Source organism: Eublepharis macularius, chromosome 2, assembly GCF_028583425.1.
Source record: "Eublepharis macularius isolate TG4126 chromosome 2, MPM_Emac_v1.0, whole genome shotgun sequence".
Classification (NCBI taxonomy): domain Eukaryota; kingdom Metazoa; phylum Chordata; class Lepidosauria; order Squamata; family Eublepharidae; genus Eublepharis; species Eublepharis macularius.
Window position 1 is genome coordinate 93487473 of NC_072791.1, and position 13343 is coordinate 93500815.

Genomic DNA, 13343 nt, shown 5'->3' on the forward strand with positions numbered 1-13343 from the left:
TGAAATTAGTTTTAAGTCTCTGTTGAGTTTATAAATTCATGCCATCTTATACCTGTTTTACTTGTCATAATGCAAAGTATTTCTCCAGTAACTGGTTCTATGTTTTAGATAGCATTTTATACCTTCTAACTGATCGCTATTCGCTAAGCAGCCTGCTTGTTTTCTGAAGAAGGATGCAAGGTGGGAAAAGATTAAAGAAAAATAACACTATTGGTTTGCTTACTGGTTGTTGAAGTATACTGTTCCTCAATTTCATTTGTGTCCCATCCAGGAGGTATTGCTGGTGTGAGAATTTCTGATGTGGAGACCTCTTCTGCATGGTCATCTTGTAAGACTGAATCTGTTGTGACCATGTTAAGTTTCCCATTAAACTTTCCACTACCTCTAACAACATTTTCATTTATTTTTATATGCTTACCTTTACTGCTGGTATCCTAGCTGGAGTATTTAGACTGGTAAACTTATAGACAGATAAGTACCAGCCATGTTTTTGTTACCAGACATGTTTTTGTTTGTCAAAAGCATTGTTAAAAGGCATCGAAAGGTTGATGACTTTTAATAACAACAGCAACAACAACATTAGATTTATAGTCCGCCCTTCAGGATGACTTAACACCTACTCAGAGCAGTTTACAAAGTATATGTCATTATTATCCTCACAACAAAACACCCTGTGAGGTGGGTGGGGCTGAGAAAGCTCCTAGAAGCTGTGACTGACCCAAGGTCACCCAGCTGGCTTCAAGTGGAGAAGTGAGGAATCAAACTCGGTTCTCCAGATTAGAGTCCCACATTCCTAACCACTACACCAAACTGTCAGCAGAACTTCCTTCTTTGCCTGGTTCTATGACAGAGGAGGACCTTCTCTTGATGAAAGTATACCTCTAGGGATCACCACCAACATTTGTCCAATGGCAGTCTGCCTATTTTCTATCTCACAGCTTTCCCCCTGCTAATTAAGCACTGTTAGTTAACTATTTTTGGCAGCTATTTTTTCTTGATTAGAGTTTGGTTTGTTTTAGTAGGATTGTAAGGTTGGTAGCACCTAGAATCCTTAAATAAGGAGAATTAAATAAAAAACTTTTGAGTTCGTATTGTAGTTTGCAAAAAGTTCATTATTAACACTGTTCTCTAGCTGCAAAAGAAAATGGATTTGACCTTTTAATGGAGGCGTACTAAAGGGAATTAAAGCCTGGCAGTGAAATCCTAAACAGACTTACTTCAGTCTAATCTCATTGATTTCTGTTTAGGATTTCCTGTAAATGTTGTCTTTATAAACTATCCACTGATTTTAGTTTTTGTGCAGTAGGAACGTGACAGGAAATTATCTGAACACTACTGAACCAAGCCACAGAGGAATACAATTATTTGAATAATGAAAAAAGACAAAACAAGACCATTCTGGATTCAATAATGCCTGGGAATTACAATGATGAATGTTTGACAAGATAATGATTTCATGTCAACAGGCTTTTGTGACAGTTCTCAGATATATATAGCTATGCGGATTTATTTCAAGCTAAGGAAGAAGGAAAGGCACAGAACTAGAAGGGGAAGAGTAAAACATGATTATTGAAAGTAATGACAAAGCAAATGGAATTAAATGAAATGTAAGACATGTCACTGTATAGAAATCTTTTGTTTCCATGGGGAAATAATTAAGAAATTCTTGATAAAACTGGATTCTATAACAAGATTTTACTTCATTTATGCAATCAGTTCTCCACTTCACATGTACCTTTTATATGGCAGACTGCATTGACCATTTTTTAAAAAGATGATAAGCCACAGCAGAATTTTTTAAAAAAGCATTTGGACCAATCATATTCCTTGAGTTCCATGGCTTCTCATAGTTGATGATGGAAAGGGGGGGGGAAATAGTTTGTGCTTTATGCAAGTACACCTTTCCCAAAGGCAACTGTGAAAACTCCAGCAAGTTAAAGCCTTCTAGATCAGATGTATTTTGTTATGCTGGTCTAAATTTTTGAACTAATTTAACCAAGTTACATAATCTGTTACAGTACAGCGCATCTGAATGTGCACATATACATATATCAAACTTGAGGTGACCAATGGAACGTGCAGAATGTCGTGTGTTTGAAAAACCTTGCTGGCAGAGACATGTTGAAAGCTAATTTGAGCAGTATTTTATATGTGATGCTGACCATCAAGCACCTGCCTCAGTTCTTGGTATGAGTACATGAGCACAAGTTATCCTGCTGAAAATGGTTGGATGGCTCAGTCTCAGAAGTGTCTGTCTGAGTCCCATTTTCACAGAAAATGAGAAGACTTGCAGCAACTTCCTATCATGGAAGCACTTGGTCTCTTGCCCAGATACATCAAACAACAGAAATATAGCACTGACTAAAATATTGGTAAGGTATTACCCTTGCTGGAAGTGGTGTTGTGCACTCCCTGGTGTTCCTCAGATTGCCACCACAAAATGAAATCTCCAGGAACTTGCTGAACTTGTGTAGAGTTTTCATGATTAATCCCATATCTTGACACCTCAAAAGCTGTAAGGATGGCAGAATAACTAACATGTGAAATATATGGTATTCCATGAACATCAATAAATTATCTTCTGTCACCAAGATTTTCTCTTAGTGCACAGCCAAGGGTCACATCCCGTTTTCCTGACTGGAACTAGTGCTCTTGTTTTATTCAGTATATCCTCAAAATTGGGCTATTCTAAGACAAAAAAAGATATGAAACCGCTCCTGCAGCAAAACCAGGAAGAACATACAAAAGTATGTGCACAATGTAAGTGCAAATAAATATCTGAAAGCTGATAGGTTTTGGGATCATAAGCAAGTAAACAATAAACAATCAGATCCTGAGGATATCAGCTAGAGGTATAGCCACTTGCAGGAGTACCTCAGAAAAAAAATTATGCTTACTAGAACTAGGAGAAAGTTGTTCCTGGCCATCATATTTGTTCCCTTCAGGTCCAGGTTCTTCATGTTCTTGGGATGAATCTTTTAGCTTCTCATGTGAGTTTAAATCTGTCATGGTTAAGTTAAAAGATTATTGCTTTTTTCCATAATCATATGAAATACTGGAATTGAGATCTTCTGCTAAATTTACCCCATAATGTTTTTTTTTTCTCCTCTGCACTTAGGATTGTTCAAGGAGTTGAGCGCTTCCCACATTTTTTATTGACATATGTTCCTGTAATAGGTCTTCGTCTTCTCCTTGTAGCAGTGCAAAGAAAAAGAATAGTGCTATCACTGGTCCTTTTTCTCATCCATTCATTTACATCACTAAAAAATGCAGAGATGTAAACCAGATGGAAAGATAACAAGAAAAGCAGCTGCAATCCAAAAAGAGGAAGCTCTTGACGAGAGGAACATTTTAATGAGAAGAGGAAGATCTCATTGAGGGATAAAAGGAGAAATGAAACTGAAATTTTCCATTTTAGCGCAATGGAATGAAAGATAGTGAAGTGGGTTAAGAAATTCATGCTAGAAATTCAGCATGTGTTTTTCTGAAATGACAAACTACTTGCAATACTGTTTATTCTACAGAAGGTAATTCTTTGTTTCAGATCTGAATCCCCAAAACATGCATAAGGAATTAAATGTACCGTGCACACAGACTGAAATGTCAACAACTTCTAAGGATGTTATCAATACAATGATACCAACTGGTACATTCATTCCCTGGAAACCAACACCAGCATAGTAGAATGAGTCATAAAGTTTCCACCCCAGCCTTAGCACTGGAGACTAGAGATGGGCAGGAACCGAAATATGAACCAAAATTAAGCACGAACCAGGCTGGTTCATGGTTCATGAACCACAGTTCATCAGATCCCATTTCTGATGAACCGCCATAAACTTTAGGCTGGTTAGTTTGGTTTGTTTTTTTGGTTTGTCACTGCAGACAGCCTGGTGCCAATCAATCAGTTTCCTAGGCAACAGGGGATGAACTTCCTGCAGACCTTCTGCTGGCCCGGAAGTGAACTTCTGCTGACCTGGAAGTGATGATTTTCTGACCTAGATGTGACGTTTTCACAAACCAAACGAACCGGTTCGTGAACCAGGGGCAGGTTCGTGAAAGTCCGTGGTTCATGGTTCATGAAATTTGACGAACCACGAACCACATGGTTCGGTTTTCCCCCCGGTTCGTGCCCATCTCTACTGGAGACTAATTGAGACGAGAAGAGGAGTTGGCATGAAAGATAGCACAGAAACTGTTTAAGTACTTAAAGAATTAAGTTCTTAAGTAATCAGAAACTGATTAAGTACAGTCGCTTAAAAAAACAAAATATACTATAGAATGTGCTTGGTTAAAATCTAGGTAACTGGCAAAACAGTAATTGCCAAGAGGGAAAAGTTTAGGATGAGACAATCAACCATAATATCCAAGTTTCAGACTAACACAAAAGCAACAGGAGAGTGCCAACTGCCAACAGCAGGCCAAGGCTTAGAGAGAGACAAGAACTGCACCACCACATTAGCACTGATCCACAGGATAATGAGGACCCTGAATCTAGGTACCGGAAGCAGGGCCTGGAGTTCTCTCCTAATTACAACTGATTTCTAGACATATAGAGATCAGTCCCCCTGGAAGAAATGGCAGCCTCAGGTGACAGACTTGATGGTATTATATCCCCTCCTGACTCTGCCTCCTCTTACACCACCCTCAAATCTTAAGGAATTCCCTAAGCCAGAGTTGGCAACCATAGTGCAGTATTTGCTATTTAAAATAGCTTTAATGATCCACATAATTTATAATAATAATAATCTCATTTGAATATCTAATTTGTGCATTTCATATATTTGCAAAAACTGAGAAAGCCAAGAATAAAAATTAGAGATGCCATGAATATTCATAATGGCAACCATGATATTAATATTGATATTGGCAACCATGATATTAATATGAACTGTTTCTATTGGCAACCATGATATCAATATGAACTGGTGTCTGTTTTTTAGTGCAAATATTCAGTTGTGCAACTTAGATGATAATGCATGTGCAGCATACAACAAATATTCAAACTATGTTAGCATATATGAAGGCAGAAATGTCCATATAAAGAAGAAAATAGTTTTTGCACATCTTTATATCAACCATCATTTTACCATCCTTGTGTATTGCAGCTGCATATAGAAACACAGAAGTACTGATGAAGCCTCTCTCTATATTATTATTTATTATTTCCATGTTAGATACATACCACATAAAGGTATGTGACCACCATCAGATTTCCTGCTTCCAATTACAATCTTTCCTCAATATTGCATCACATTATTAGTTTACAAGGAAATTCTATTTGCTTAAGTTTAAGAAGCAGAAATAGGCTGTTTTAGTTTGTGAGACCATTCAAAGAAATTTCCATGAAGGTAAGACAAAGGACCTACTTCATTAATGGTACTAATGCATCATGAAAGTCTAAATATAATCCCAAATCAGGTTTATCAAAAAGGTATAATCCCAGCCAAACAATGCAATAGATAAATAGAAACATTCCAATGACAGATAAAAATCCAAATGTAAAATACAGCACATGATCAGTGCAAACACTTGAGATTTCCAATTTCCTTTTTTGAAGCACAGTTATCATATATATAGGCTGATCACAGATGACTTGATATTCTGATGGGAGGGGTGAATAATGTGTGTGTATGAGAGAGAGAGAGAGAGTGACCTGATGATCATCTGCAGGTTTCACTTCTAATTTTACCATTCCAAAAACACCAAACTTTGGATATTTAAACACTACAAACCACATCATTTTTGGACACAGATGTACAGATGCCAAGAATTTCGACACAAATTATAATTCAGATCCAGATTCAAATAACAAGAATACCATAAATGCTTATTATTCCTAACATCCAGTTCAGATTCTCAATTCAGATTTGGGTTTATTAGAGAATCCCAAGTATCTTTGGTCATGACTCATTATTCCCCATAGAGGAACCCATCTGGGAGATGGGGATGCATTTTCAAGCAAACTCCACAAAATTTGCAGGGAACCTAGTTCTTCCTGTCCACTAAAGAGTCCCCCAAGTTTCAGTAAGGTTGGACCCAAGGTCCCAGTTCTATGGGCCCATGGACGTTACTCCAGCCACTCTCCATTGTTTCCTATGAGGGGCAAAACATTCCAAGGTTTTCCAGGGCAAATAAACTTTAAGCAAAGGGGCAACCCACCCACCTCCCCACCTGCCCTTGGCCAAAAGCCACTCCCAATGCAAGTCCCACTCCCAATGCAAGCTGAACCAACAAAGCCTAACAGAACCAAACTAAAACAGGAGAACCAAAATCAAAACAGAGTCAAGGCAGAACAGAACCAACAGGACTATGACACTCATTTCTCCCATCTAGATTAAATCTTAGTGTATATAGTTCAGAACCAAACTGAAGCAAAAGAATTCCACTGGAACCAAACTAAAGTTAGGGAACCAACATCAAACCAGAGAATCGCACCAGAAGCAAAACACTAGAACTAATGTCAAACCAGGAAATCAGTTCCCTCCAGCTAACAGGGCATGAGCCTAACCAGCATGTGTTCAAGCATCCCTACACAGCTTCCCTAAATAATTGCCAAACACTAAAAAGCTGCTTTAATAAGAAATTGAAAGTATAATTTATTACTCTTACTAGTATTTCTGGGATGCTGGTCTTCGTGATCATGGTTTAAAACGTGGTCCTCTGAATCATCAGGGCTGGGTGAGATAATGTCACCTGCATGATAAATGGGATGAATGAGATGTAATCTTTTTTTCCCCTGAGCCGTTACTTACACTGTATGTTTAATTCATACATGTTACTTTGTGCTAAACACAGTTTAGAATAAAAACCATGATTTAAGATCAAAGTAAAACAGAAAACTACATTCCTGAACTGTTTGTATGCTTGAATCATATCTTCTGCCCTCAGGATCAGTAAATAGTAAATTTACTGCCTCACTGCTGCTGCTGCCCATCCACCCAGGAACTTTCCACATGGGTTATCTGCCCAGGACTAAGGCTCCTGAGATATGGGATTATTTTCCTACTTCCCAACATCATCATGGTGCATTTGTGTTCCTCCTCGGTTTCCCTTGGCTTTTCTTTCTCAAACCTGGTTTACTGAGAAGCTTTGGGAAAGATCACAGTGATACCTGGATGCTTACAATTGGACAGAAAAGTTTTTTCCTTGTCAATTGAATATCTATGTATCAGGTTCTCTCAATTCTCAGCTTTAATCTTATGCAGCAAGCCATATGTATCCTACAAAGTTTCCTGAACACTTGCACTTTTACACTATCTTGCAAGAATTCAGCCATCATTTTGGTTGCCCTTAAAAATTAGCGGTATCTCATAAGACTTTGTGAAGTAGCATGTGTGATTTATCACACTACTTTTAACATGGCCTAGGGAATGAGGTAGTACTCTGACTCCCAACAGAGGTATCAGGCAGGAAAGTGACAGGTTAGCAGATAAAAAGCTGGCTGGCTTTTTTAGCTGGAGTTTGGCTGAAATGTACCAATGTGAATTTTGGTCACATCTTTGAAGAGATGCAAGTCAGGAACTTTAAAAAACAAATATAGACTGGCATCCAAAGGGATTATTTGGCACTTCTGATTTTACAAAAATGGGAAATACAATTAACATTTATATGCCTGAGGAACCAGCCCAAGGCATCTTACAAAAAAACATTAAAAGTTATCATTCCACAGATGAGGTGCCACTACTGAAAAAACCCTGCCTCTGACTATCTCTGACTGCCATCCACGTCACCTCACCAGAAGACAGAGAGAAGGTAAGGCAGGCCTTAATTGATTGGGTGGACAATATGGCAGTAGGGGGTAATTCAAGTACCTCAGCCTTAAGCAAGGGCTTTAAAGGTAGAAACCAGCACTTTGAATTCTGCCTGGAATCAAACGGGCAACTAGTAAGGATCTTTCAACATCAGAGTGATACAGCCCCTGTATCTAGCACCTGGCTGCCATATTTTGGACCAACTAAGTTTTCTAGCTGCCTTCTTCCCTTTGAAGACAGGATAGTACAATGATTGAGGGGTACCTATTAATATTGGTTTTACACTTTATGAACTTTAGCCTAAAACACATTCAGCTAGACGTTTTATATTTTGCCAAATAGCAATATAACAACACCAACATTCGATTTATATACCGCCCTTCAGGACAAAATGCCCACACAGAGCAGTTTTACAAAGTATGTCATTATTATCCTCACAAACAGACACCCTGTGAGGTGGGTGGGGTTGAGAAAGCTCCTAGAAGTTGTGACTGACCCAAGGTCACCCAGCTGGCTTCAAGTGGAGGAGTGGGGAATCAAACCCAGTTCTCCAGATTAGAGTCCTGTCACTCTTAACCACTACACCAAACTGGTTTAAGATGGAACACCTAAGGAGGTTTGTCTTCTCCCTGAAAATTTTGATCTGAATGTCCTGAAAATATTGCTCTGAATGGTTTGGATCAGGCCCAGATTGGAAAAGATTGACTAACTCAAGAGAAGAGGAAGAAAGCAGAAGAAAGACAAAACACAAAAAGGTATCTGAAATTGCCAGACTTCTGGCATAATTTAACAATGAGCATGCATGGGATATTGTTCACATCTGGTCCAGAATAGAACGTGACATGGCTGAATAGAAAAGCATTAATTTTAAATGCACAAGGTCCCAAGTTTGATCCAGACATGACAAGTTAAAGAATCATTAGCAGCAGAGCTGGGAAAGACTTCTGCATGACACCACAGAAAACTGCAGCCATTGCTAGGCAAACAGTAATTGGTTTGAGAACCACTAGTGTTCTGGCAGCTTAAAAATCCTTATTTTTACACACACACACAAAAACCCAACCAGATTTTTTCATTGTTGGGCTAGCTGGGCCATCATTCTGATACAGGAGCAGACCATTCTTATGCTTATGGTACATTAATGCAGAAAGAAACGGTGCTAGCTATTCACACAATCAATATATCTAATCCTCAAATTGGCCAAGTCTGTAGAAACTTAAATCCAGAGACTGGAGCCATGAAGACAGATCTTGTTACAAACTTGAAAAATGCCCCAGGTTTGCAGAAAAAACTTAAATCTAAAAAACAAAATATATTGGGGGGGAGCTAACCCCCCCAAATAATAAAAGCAATGTCTTTAAAAATATATGCCCAAATGGGCTATTGTTGGGCAACCACACAGCCTTCAAGCTTTTGTTTCTGTCAGTAAAAGGCAGAGGAAGGGAGAAGGGCCCTTTCCAGGGCTGTTTTGGCCTTTGAGGGAGGACTCATTGGGGCCAGGCCTGGCAGCAACCACTGGAAACTTGCATGACTCATCCAGGCCCAGCTGCTTGCTACTGTTCAAGTTCAGCTACCCCACATAAGTCAGTGTGATGCAGTAGTTAGAATTTCAGACTAGGATCTGGGAGACCAAGGTTTGAGTCACCACTGTACCATGAAAGAGCACTGGGTGACTGTAGGTCCATTGCACAATTTCATCACAATTTTCCACACAGAGTTACTGTGAGGATAAAATGAAGAAGAGGGCAATGATGTGAGCTCCTTTTGGTAACCATTGAGCATAATGGTGGGGTAAAAATGAAATAATAAATATAGCTGGAGATGGGGATTAGATAAAAGGTAGGCTGGTGGGTGGGTGAGAAGGAGAGAAGGAAGCAAGGAAAGGTGGGAATATGGGAGGTGCCAAGAGGAAGGAAAGAAGAAATAGTTCAGGAGGAAGTCTTCAGGGGAAAATAAGGTGCCTCTCACAAGTACTTGCATGTACTGCACCATGCGACTGGGCTCATCCCGAGGGCTAGTATGGTCAGGGCTGGTGTGTCCATTGAGGCAGGTCCAGCAGCCGCCCCGAGCGCTAAGGCATCGGAGGGGGCACCGGGGGCGGGGGCGTGTGCTGCGAAGCTGGCAGCGGCAGTGCTGGCGGCTGAACAGGAGGGATGGAAAGCCGCCCGCCTGCCACCCTGGCCACCTGCCGCAGCTGGCCTGCAGCTGCTGAAACGTCCCAGCCCTCCTGCCCTGCGCTGCTGCTGCCACCAGCACGCACCCCCGGCCAGGTGCAGCAGCTGTGGGCCAGGAGTGGCAGGCATCTGGAGTGGCGCACGGAGCAACAGCACGAGAGGGCTGGGAGGACGCACACGCACCTTCCCAACCACCCACTATGCCTGGCTGGGAGTATGTGCCAGTGGCGGCAGTGCAGGGCAGTCTGAGCAGGCAGCCTCCCAGCTTTCCTGCCCAGCCGCCCCATGCCGCCGTCAGCACACAGCTGCAGGCCAGGCACGGCAGGCAGCCGGGGTGCTGCAGGGCAACCGAGTGGGAGGGCTAAGAGGCCACCCGAGTGCTGTCCCAACCGCCCGCCATGCCAACGGGGCTGGCTTGCATGTAATGATGTCACATGCAGTGATGTCATCATGCAGTCTGCGTACACACGCACTCTGCGTGCACGCGTGGGGGCAGCAACAGACCTGAAACTGCCCTTAGACTCAGGCGCCAGAAATGCTGGCGCCGGTCCTGGGTATGGTACCACACTACTGGGCCACTCTTTTCCAAGGTAGAAGCTGCAAGAGGAAGTGAAGGAGGAAGAACTGAAGACTGGAAGGCAGATAAAGGTAAGTTGGCTAGTGGGTGAGAGGAAGAAAAGAAAGCAGGAAAAAAGGAAATAATAATAATAATAATAATATTTGATTTATATACTGCCCTTCAGGACAACTTAATGCCAACTCAGAGTGGTTTACAAAGTATGTCATTATTATCCCCACAACAAAATACCCTGTGAGGTGGGTGGGGCTGAGAGAGCGCCAGAGAACTATGACTAGCCCAAGGTCAGGTGGAGGAGTGGGGCTTTCCAGACTGTGGGATTTTAGGGAAGAGAAGGAGGAGACAGTGTGGGAGATGAAAAATTAGATGCCCCTCACAAGTTGTTATGGGTCCCCCACTTTTTAATAACTAACTAGGATCTGGGAAACCCAGGTTTGAATCCCCACTCCACTATGAAGCCTTGCTGGGTGACCTTGGGCTAGTCACACACTCTCAGCCTAACCTATCTCACAGAGCCTTTGTGGTAATAAACAGAGGAACAACGTCAGCAGCTTTGGGTCCCCGTTGAGGAGAAATGCAGGGTATAAATGAAGCAAATAAATAAATACATAAATAAATAAATCTCCGTTATACTTGTAGGATGAACAGCATATGGAAACTGAGTAGCAACTTCATTTAAGCTGGTGTGGAAGACACCAGGTCTAATAACAGTGGGATCTGTTGTTCCTTTGTCATTTGCTGAACCACTGCCCATGCTACTGTCATCATCAGTAACTGGTGGCTGTTCAGTGTATTGCTTTCCTCCAATGTAGCGTGTTCCATCAGCATTGGAAATGTCTGTCAGAAAGAAGAACATGCCATTTTAAATTGGTTAAACATCGATGACCTTGAGCAAGTGGCAAGTGTGCATGTCACCATTTAGTAAGCCAGTCTCTCGCAACATCTTGCCGAAATTGACAGAAGAGTCTTACTACATATTCATAATGCATCAGTTATCTAATGAAACAAATGAGAGGTAAAATTCTCCTCATAACTTAACAGAATAGCTGAGTTTTCACAAGTCTATTTCACTGGTTCAGTTCCCATACTGCAGTATTTTTTTCCTGACCGTCTGCACCAGATTTGCTGCCATGAGCAGTCACTCTGGCCACTATGTGGCTTTTCCACATGTTTCCTGGGAGCGCTTATACCATGGCTTTTTTTTGTTTGTAAATCCACTTTGCAGTCTGCTGTTTCCCCATGCATACTCTTTATTTCATTTTTGGGTGTTCCACTCTCCCCCCTCCCCGCCAGTCCACTTCATTATGATTGGCTACTCGTCTATCCAGCCACTCCCTCTCTCTTCCTTTCCATCCCCCCCCTTCCCTCTTTCCTCTTAAAATTTTTTTTTAAGACCAGCACAGAATTGATGAATTGTGGGTTTGAAAGCACACAATGAAAAGTTTCCTTTTAATTCTTTTTCCTTTGGCATGGATGGGAATATTGTATAGGGGACTAAATATCTGAGTATCAGAAATAAAGATTTTAAAATCATGTTTTATATTAGCTTTTTATCCCATGCTGAAGAAACAGGTGCTTGGGGGCAACAGAGAAGGAGGCAGGAATGGAGCATAGCCAGTGATGCATTGCTGCTCTGGTGAGATGGTCACTTAGAAATAAAATTCATTTTTTAAAATATTGTTTCTATTTGATTCTGAGAAAGAACATTTCCTTGTTTGTGCGTGAGATTCAAGTTCATGTGTAACACCCCCCCCCCACTTCCGCTATTGTTTCTATTGTTTGGCTGGCCAATAGACAATTCTCACAGCCAATCACATGTGGAGTTCCTTAAAAGGAAAAAAAGCACAGGCAAATCAGCCAATCACGATCAACAAAAGAAGGGTTGGATGGTTGATGAGGTTGAAATCTAGGAAATTGGTTGATCCAGCGTTCCTGCGATGCATCAATTCAGCGCATCCACAAAAAAAGGAAGAAAGGGGTGGGGCTGTGCCATATTGGTGATGACCATGCAAGTACTCATTATCCCAACTCATTTTGGCACGGTGTGGACTTTAAAAAAAACCAGGGCTAAGCAGATCAAATATGATAAGTGCAAATGGCCTCATACAAGCTGATTCCATGCCTTTCGGCTTGATTTCAGGGATAGTGAGGAGTTATGTCCATCGTGTAGAAGGGGCTAGTATTATGAATGGCTGACATACAAGGTGGTTACATATACATTGTAGGAAGCTGCAACTTAGTAAATGGCTTTCTCTGGAATGCAGCTGTCTCTAGACTACATAAAGCATTCTGTGTATGTAGAAGTTTCCTGGCCCAAGAGCAAAATGTTTTCCAGCATAAAACATGATGGTGAAATCTCTGCATATGCAGAGCTCTCCAAATACACTAAAGCCCACAGAGCTTTGGACCATGCTCTCAGTTAGTGAAACTTGATTTCTGTGGGAAAAACATAAAATTACTGGCTTCGGAGGATCGTTAAGGGATATGTAGGTCAACCTCTACTGGCACAATTTGCTAGCTTTAAACTATCCATGAAAGATTTCACTTGAGGGTTTCTAAGGAAAGAAACTATATATAACAATAAAACTTGTCCAACTCTTCTATTAACTGTAAATGTACTTTGAAACAATTAAATACAATTGCTTCTTGTTCTTCCCTCACTGTTTTTAACAGAAGGTTGTGGCAGGCTTCTAGCTATAAAGAACCAGTTATATTTTCACTTAACATTATAGTAAAGCTAATACCAGCCTGTATCGTGACCCATGCTGTTAATTCCCATATGCTTCATCTAGATGACATCAAGAATCCAGTATTGTGACTCACTCTATGCTTACAGAGTTG

The 13343-nt window shown here is 41.0% G+C and overlaps 1 protein-coding gene across 9 annotated transcripts in view; it reads right to left on the reverse strand.

Moving 5' to 3' along the window:
* The window catches only part of CD44 (CD44 molecule (Indian blood group)), a 93767-nt gene that overhangs the window by 28004 nt on the left and 52420 nt on the right, over window positions 1-13343 (reverse strand). For 8 of the 9 annotated variants that reach the window (XM_054971301.1, XM_054971296.1, XM_054971299.1 and 5 more), the window contains exons 5-9: window positions 11136-11339; window positions 6610-6693; window positions 2898-3002; window positions 2385-2513; window positions 224-340 (exon numbers count right to left, since the gene is read on the reverse strand). In XM_054971301.1, coding sequence (XP_054827276.1) covers window positions 224-340; window positions 2385-2513; window positions 2898-3002; window positions 6610-6693; window positions 11136-11339 — 639 coding nt within the window. The remainder of the gene's footprint in view (window positions 1-223; window positions 341-2384; window positions 2514-2897; window positions 3003-6609; window positions 6694-11135; window positions 11340-13343) is intronic. The other variant, XM_054971297.1, reaches the window with a different exon arrangement.